Below are 8,461 nucleotides of genomic sequence, written 5' to 3'. Positions count from 1 at the left end.
TTTTATGATATCGTCAAACATATATTTTATTCAAAAATAAAAATATCATCGCTTTCTCAAAATCACATAAAGTCATATTATAACATCGACTGAGATAAATAATAAAATGAAATATTAAAAACACGATGTATCTCGCTGCATTGCGCGAGTACGCTTCTAGTATATATATATATATGCATCAAAAAATGAAAAATTTTTCTATTAACTTTTCAACTTAACTCTCCTTGTGATCGAAACCCAACCCCCGAGAATTTGAATAGGATGGGACCGGTTTAATATCGGTCCAATAACAAATGTGGATCAGTTTATAAGACGAACACGCGTACCTAAATTTTGATCCGTGTCGGTTGTGTGTACACATTCATGAGACCTAAGCAAGAACCCATTTCCACAGCAGATCCTGGTGCCCAAATACGCCATTGTCGTTCATAATCATCACTTTAATCCGTTTACACCTACCAGCTCCACTAATTTATCTCATCGTTTCTTCCCCAAATCCTCACTCGCAAGAAGCTTTCGACTTTCACCAGGTACTATTGATCTATCTATATATCAATACTTTAGGTAGAGATCTTTAATCGATAATTAACTTTATTTCTTTGATCATCCTCATTGAGTTCATGCGGCAGCTGACTAGTTGTAATATAATTGTAATATGGGTATGATTGTGTTTTTTCTAAGTTCCGTTACTAGTATTTATGATGGTAGGCTTTTCGTATTTTTGATTGATTAGATGGTTATTTCACCCTCCAATAAATCAATCTACTGTTCTTCGGTCTTCTCTTGAATATGTTTAATTTTGTAGTTCAAATAACTTGGAAACGTAGCTGGGCTTACTTTAGCTGGGCTTACCTTTTCAGTTTCGGATTATAAATTAATCAACTGTTCATCGGTTCTCTCTTGATTTGTTAAAGTGTATAGTTGGAAGAACTTGGGAACATACCTGGCTTTACTTTTAAAAATTTCAGATGTTATTTCTTGAGAAATTCGTATCTTGTTTGTTGATGAATTTGAGTTCAGTGGGCCAGACAGACTATAGGAATTCCTGGTTTATGATTTATGGTTCTTAAGGAGGTGGATTGTCTTAATCTTCGAACCTCGAGGGAAGCCAAATTGGTTTTTCGTCACCTCCATCTAACCTCTTTGTTATAAAGAGGGACCACCAGACTAAGTCTCCACTCCCAGCATCTTGGCAATTCTGAGTATGACTTGGAAGAGCTTTGTTAACCACCGTGCCCCCGCCACACCTCAACGGGGGTATAGTCTGGGCCTATGACCTTACCCTTCCCCATCTTCCTTAGTTGCCCCCTTCACTTCCCCTATTCTAAGAGCTTGTTCAACAACTATGCTATTTTAGAAGTTCTGGAGATATGGGAAAAGTTTGCTCCGGTAGCTATGCTAAACTCTCGTCTAAAATGGAGAAAAGAAGAAGAGAGAATGGAGAAATCTCCAAATTTGGAGAAAGAAAAAGGAAATATAGCATGCCTGTTGGAGATGCTCTAACTCACCAATAGACAAAGATTGCATGACCTTTGGTGTCTTCCGGCTACCTTTCCTTTCTCCTCTTAATATCCTCGTCCTTTACTAAGACGAATGTTCTAAAAATCGCGTTATGGTGCCGAGGCGCTACCTTGCCACCACCTTAACCCCCTTGGCGTGGATAAAAGGCTTTGGGAAAATTTACAATTTTTGTAACTTGAATAGGAGTAAATGTAAATACAACTGTATAGTTTATATGAGCCAAATACTTGATCAACAAAAAGGGGAAAAAGAAAAAACCCCTAAATTACTTCTTCAACGTAAGACAAATATTGTTCGATTACTTTGATCTGCTGTTCTTTGATTTCCTTACTTTGATTTTGTTGTTTGATTACCAAACAGGGACTGTAAAGAGTGACTTACTTTGTATATTTGATATCATTTTTGTAAACTGTATATTTGATATCAAATTATCAATTCATGGTTCTTCTTTTGTTTATCGTTTTATATGAATTTAAATTGTTAATTATCATTATTGTTCAAGACATTGACATAAACACACATACACACACACACACACACACACATATATATATATATATATAGGGTTGGGTTCCGGTGAGTTAAGATGAGAAGTGTAAGAAGCGATCTCTACCCTTGGATGCACATTAGGAAGAGATGCTCCGAGATGCATCGGATCAACGGGATTCATGAGTGGGTTTGAGATTAAAGGTGATCAAGGGTCCAGATCTGTTCTCACGCTTCTCACCTTAACTCTCTTTCTCACACGAATCTTCGCCTATATATATTTTATATACAAATTTGCCGCCTTAAGCCACGCCTTGGAAAACACCGTGGCCTTGCTGTAACTCGTAAGGCTTGTGGCTTGACCTCGCCGCCACGCCACGCCATGCCATGCCTCATGCCATTTAGAACCTTGACTAAGACCCACTTATTTTCTCCTTAGTACCATTATGTTTCCTAAGTCCTATCGCCTCTGATCCCCGACTGGTCACCACTTTATCAACAACAAAACATTGCTAGCAAAAAACATAAACCATGGGTTGTCATCTTGTGTGTCGATTATGAGCTTATCCATAAAAATAGGGGAAAAAAGGAGCCAACCTTAGTAATATGGATAACACATCTCCCTTTGCCACCTGCTTTCATGCCCGTCGCTTCCATCATACATGTTATTCTTTATCACTTCAAAATACTTGCGTACGGTTTCCTTCTTTTCAAGATCACCTGCTCACTTTCTTGGCTTCCTATCGCATTCCTCCTTTGTATCTATAGATACCATATGAAATACTTTTATGTCCCTTATTTTTTTTTCTATGCATGTAGTCAACATTCTATGAACACCAACATACTTTTACCTGTTCATAGTATGCTCAATAACTCACTCTTATAGCTCCAGTTTATCGTTCATAAGTTTGATCTCTCTCCGATTCAAACAATTAGAGTATCTCTAGTATTCTCATCGAGTGATGCAATTGAACTCATCCTCCCCAATTCATGTGCCTTTCTCTATGCCTTAGCTATCTTCCCTAGGGCTCTTCAGATCTCCCGGATTTACCTACTTTCATCTTTCTTAGTGTATATCACCTCGAACAGTGTGATTCTATGTACAAAACTTCTGCTAATATGATCAAAAGAATCACGTTAGGGTACACTTCCATCTTTATTTTTATAAAAAACTTATCTAAATAACCTCACAATTGTTCTTTAACCTCGTCACTTTTAGTTTTTGGCTCTTATAGTTTCCTTTCCCATATGTTATCTAGCTTGCATATATCATATTCTTCTTCTGTTGTTCCTAGTTCAATTTAATAGGATTGAGACACGACACCACCCTTTAAGACTTGCTCTACAAGGAAAAAAAACATTTGATAAGCATGGAAGAAGTCTACCTTAAATCTATGGATACCTACAATTGTCCTTGTCTATCTACACTTATCTACTTCCCTTATTTGTTTTGCTTTAGGATTCTGTTTTTGTTTTACTCTAGGAGTCTCTTATTTCTTAGTTTAAATACCCTCGTTTTCTTTTTCCTATATGTGAAAATCTACTTTGAGTTATTGTTTCGGAATCTTGTCCTCTCCATACGGACTACCCTTTACCTGTTTTTTTCTTTCTAGTTATCCAATGTACTTGTTAAAATACCTTCGTCGCTCCTAACAGATTGTGCTTATTACTAGTCGGATATAACCTAGGATCTAGTTCTCTTTACCTTTATATACATGAAATATGAAGGATGCAAAGAAATAGAAATTGTAGGAGCATAAACGACTTGTTAAAAGACGGATGATGAAAAAGTGTGTAGATGACTTCTGTTATTATCAAGTGAATTGCAATGCTTCAAATTTTGTAACCATAGTATTGTATACTTCGTAATTCCTACATATATAAAAGGTTATTTGGCAATATATGTTTTGGTGATTGAGTTTCTGGGTCTATTTATTCGGAGATTTAACCGTCAAAATGTTCAATTTAATTACTGGTTAAATATTTAATTCCTAATTAGGTGATTGTCTTTCGGCTCTATTAAAAAATTTGACACAAATCTGAAGTTTGGTGGCTACCATGTCAAGTTGTGTAACAGTCATAAAACGATCACCTGATTGAGGATTAAAGTTGTAATCACCAACTTCATTAATAATTTTGGAAGTTGAATCACCAAACTGATAGCGCTCCCGAAAGTTCAATCACCAGTCAAATCTTTTTTCCAAATTTGGAATTCGAAAAGTAATTGCAAAATAAGCTGAGTCGAGAGGGCTAAACAGAGTTATTGGTAAATCTTGTTTGTTTGAAATCTACAGATACCTTCAAAAGCTTATGATCTACCAAAAGCTAATGGAGCAACCACATACGTTAATGAGAAAAACAAATGGTCCAATTGCTATACTCTGGGATATGGAGAACTGTCCAGTACCCAGCGACATACGCCCAGAAGATGTGGCTGGAAATATTAGAATGGCTTTGCGGGTTCACCCCGTACTCGAGGGAGCCGTTAATATGTTCTCTGCATATGGAGATTTTAACGGCTTTCCTCGGCGGCTAAGAGAAGGCTGCCAAAGGACTGGGGTCAAACTCATAGATGTACCAAATGGGCGAAAAGATGCTGCTGATAAAGCAATATTGGTCGATATGTTTCTCTTTGCTCTTGATAATCCTCCACCATCTTCCATCATGCTGATTTCCGGCGATGTTGACTTTTCTTCGGCGCTTCATGTACTTGGTCAACGTGGATACACTGTTATTCTCGTGATTCCATCTGGGGTTGGTGTTTCTTCTGCTTTGAGTAATGCTGGAAGTTATGTTTGGGACTGGCCTAGTGTGGTTCGTGGAGAAGGCTTTGTGCCACCTTCAAGATCTCGTGCTATCGCTTCATCTGATGTTGCTGGGCTTTTGATGGGACCCCAGATCGGTGACAATTCAGATTCTAAAAATGAAGAAGAAGCAATTGTATATAGAGGTATCTCAATGGTATCTGAATTCAACACTTCATTGGTTTCAACATCGAAATCATACAGCCTTCCATCTGATTTAAATGATGTGATGTGGGTTCAGCCCGGAGATTTGATTGGTTTAAAGGGTCAACTAGTGAAGCTTCTGGAACTATCCGGTGGGAGTTTACCACTTGGGCGTCTTCCTGCTGAGTACCAGAAGTTTTTTGGAAGACCCCTTTACGTTTCAGAGTATGGAACTTTGAAACTAGTGAATCTATTGAAAAAGATGAGCGATGCGATATCTATTGAAGGCAAAGGCCAGAAGAAACTGGTGTATCTCAAGAAATGCATGATGGAGGACACCATAAAGCATGAGAGGAAAGGGAAAGCCACCCGAGAAGAGAATATGGGTGTTGGTTCTTCAGACGAGTTCTCAGATGATGAAAGAGTAGTTGTTGAAGAGCGAGATGATAGGAGCAATGAAAACCTCATCCAGTTCAGGTATGAGCTGCAGGAGCTACTTGTGAGCTATTCTTGTCGGATTTTCTTGGGTTGTTTCGAGGCAATTTATCAACAACGCTATAAAAGACCACTAAATTATCAAAGATTCGGTGTTGATAAGCTTGAGGAGCTGTTTGAAATGGTGAATGAGGTCGTAATATTGCATGAGGAACCGCTTAGTAAGATGAAGTTTCTGGTGGCTGCTGGTCTCTAAATACGGTTGCCAAATGATTAGCCATGACTCCCATGAGCCTGAGGTATGCTTATATATATATATATTCTTAGGTAGGGAAAAGTTCAACCGAGAACCATTAATATTTTGATAACCTGGGTATTATTCATTATGAATAATCATGCATTATCATAATTCATCATGGATATCTATTACGTCATTCATTATGAATAAAACATGAATAGTTGGTTCCTAGGCTATTAGAATATTTACGGGTTTTCATTTGAACACGCCCTTCTCATTTAAATATCTTTTTGTTGTGACTTGCTCTTTAGCTAACTTGGTTGTATTTGTATCAGCCTGATTTCAGTTGTTTTGTCTTTGTGTTAGCCAATGAACCATCATCGTGGATGCCATCAAGGTATCAAAGTTGCATGCATGTACAGTTATTCGAATCAAAATCAAAATCGCTAGCTTCTAACCTTTCAACAAGACTCGAAAGTACAACTTTTCAGTCACTGTTTTGTGTCTCGATGGTTGGCTTGGAAAAGGCAGACCATGTGGTGTTTTCCCATGAGAACGTCCGTAGTGCATGTTTGGTTCATGGGATTTGTGGACCAGTTTTGTAACCCTCTTGGCTGGTGTTGATTGTTGAAATGGTTATGGGTTTGAAGTAGAATTATGGGCCTGCAGATGCTGCTGTGTTTGAGGTCAATGTTTGTTACTACCACATGTTGTTTTAGTATATATGTGGTTGTAAACCTTATATGCATATATATGTTCACCTTGCTTCATAACTTGGGTTTTCAAGTTATTCTATTTCTATTTTGATCTTAAATCAAATTGAAATCTAGTTTGAGCACACAAAAATGAGATCCACAATGAACAGAAAAACACATCAATTATAGCCAAGGACACGGTGACCTGAGCCAATTGGCCAAACTTTAGAAGCATGGCTTAAGCTGTTGGGTTGGGACCAAGTCATGGTTGGGAGTTGGGGGCTGTTTACCCCAACGCTTACCTGGTAAGAGTCTAGCACTCTCACTTATCTTAATAGTCCATGAAGACGGCATCGTATGCAACAATTTACTCGGTAAACGTTAACTGGGTAAGAGTTGTCACCCTCACTTATCGAGTAAGACTTTCGGTCCTTACCATCGCTCTTACCTGGTAAAATTCTCGGTTCTGCAATGTTTATCCAACAAGGTAAGTGACTAAGGTAAGTAGTTACTCGGGTAGGCGTTTGGTAAATGACCTCTTTTAGGATAAGATCAAGAGGCATTACCTCTTCTTCTTTTACGGCTCTATTTGACATAATAAATCATCAACTAGCTCGTAGAAACTTATCGCCCTCATTTACCTTATATTGGGTAACATTCTCGGTCTCTCAGCTATCAAAATGGATTTTTGGTAAGTTTTTATTTACTTGGTAAACGCTAACCAGATAAGAATATCGGTTTTTGTTATGCCTTTTATCAGGTAAGATTTTCGGTTATTATCATACTCATTTGGTAAGGTAAGTGATACCTAATAAGTCTTTGGTAAACTATCCCTGAATGGCAATACAAAATTATTTCAAAAGAAAATATAACAAATATTTATATAAAATATAAGAGGCATAATTACCTTTTAATTTGATGATACATTCTTCCTCTTTCTCAATTAACAAGTTAAATTTCTCCAATCTCCTCTTAACAGAAAAAACAAAATTAAAAATCCCAATTCCTCATAAGCACAAAGGTTAAAACAGTTAAGGGGCCGTTTACCAAAAACTTATTCGATAAGTGCTTAACGATAACATTCAACATTATTAATTACTTACAAGATACGATTTTAGTCCATCAAAGCGGCACCGCGTATAATAATTTACCCGAAAAGCTCTTACTGTGATAGGACCGGATAAGACTCTTGTTCTATCTCCCGCTCTTACCATGTAAGATTTTTTGTTCTTGTTATATTCATCCGATAAGGAAATGTGACTTGATAAGTGCTTACCCAGGTAAGTGTTTGGTAAACGACCCCTAATACAATATGATGTTCTATATAAAAGAGAATCTGTATGCATAAAAGAAAATTCAAACAAAGAAGTATGATAAGAATCCGATATAATTAATTCAAAATTGAAATCCATCGGTACTCAACATGATCAGTAAAAATCTTGTAGGAGTAGCTCATTTGACAATAAGACTTGGGTTTTCAGGGATCCTCCTAAGAGGTTATCGGTTGGAAACCTGCAAAGCCATGGGGGATTTTCCTGGCTGTTCTCCGGGGTCCTTAAGATTATTCAAGGTACACACAAGTTGGTCCGGACACTTGTAGTTAAAAAAGATGGGTAAACTAATGATTGATGAATGTGTTCGATTTCATTGTTTTTAAGTAAACGGTGACATGTTGATTTTGCAAAGGTAACATGCTATGTAGGGGTGAACAAAAAACTGTCAACCTGCGAAACCCGCCCAACCCAACCCGCTAAGGCACTAACAACTCAATTAAACCCAACCCGTCAAACCGCTAATTAGGAGGGTTGAAATTGGGTTACATAACTTAACCCAACCCAAACCGCCAACCCGCCGCTAATGTATATTTTTTTAATAAAATTATGTGTGTCTGTCTATATATATATATATATATATATATATATATNTGTGTGTGTGTGTGTGTGTGTGTGTGTGTGTGTGTGTGTGTGTGATATTTACAAAAATTAAAGAGGTGTTTGGGAATTTGGTCTTAAGCCCTTAACCTCTTATGTGTTAACCCATCAGAAATAGAAATTAGAAACACTAACCGGCTAACCCTACGTCCCTGCTTCAAGTTACGTCTTTTTGAGTTTCTTCTCCATCACAAATTCACAATTCAC

At 37.4% G+C, this 8,461-nt stretch overlaps 1 protein-coding gene across 1 annotated transcript; it reads left to right on the top strand.

Moving 5' to 3' along the window:
• The first annotated feature begins 350 nt into the window (after nucleotides 1-350).
• LOC112516521 lies at nucleotides 351-6,700 on the top strand. The gene is made up of 3 exons (XM_025123601.1): nucleotides 351-530; nucleotides 4,302-5,689; nucleotides 5,995-6,700. The coding sequence occupies exon 2, from the start codon at nucleotides 4,318-4,320 to the stop codon at nucleotides 5,644-5,646; it is 1,329 nt and encodes a 442-aa protein (XP_024979369.1). The 5' UTR covers nucleotides 351-530; nucleotides 4,302-4,317; the 3' UTR covers nucleotides 5,647-5,689; nucleotides 5,995-6,700.
• Nucleotides 6,701-8,461: the final 1,761 nt, after the last annotated feature.

Source organism: Cynara cardunculus, assembly GCF_001531365.2.
Source record: "Cynara cardunculus var. scolymus isolate 2C chromosome LG 8, CcrdV1, whole genome shotgun sequence".
Lineage (NCBI taxonomy): Eukaryota > Viridiplantae > Streptophyta > Magnoliopsida > Asterales > Asteraceae > Cynara > Cynara cardunculus.
This window is presented reverse-complemented; position numbering and strand designations above follow the sequence as displayed.

Bases quoted from the DNA above. Each gene is read 5' to 3' on its own strand.
- LOC112516521 (XM_025123601.1), top strand. From the start codon at position 4,318: ATGATCTACCAAAAGCTAATGGAGCAACCACATACGTTAATGAGAAAA.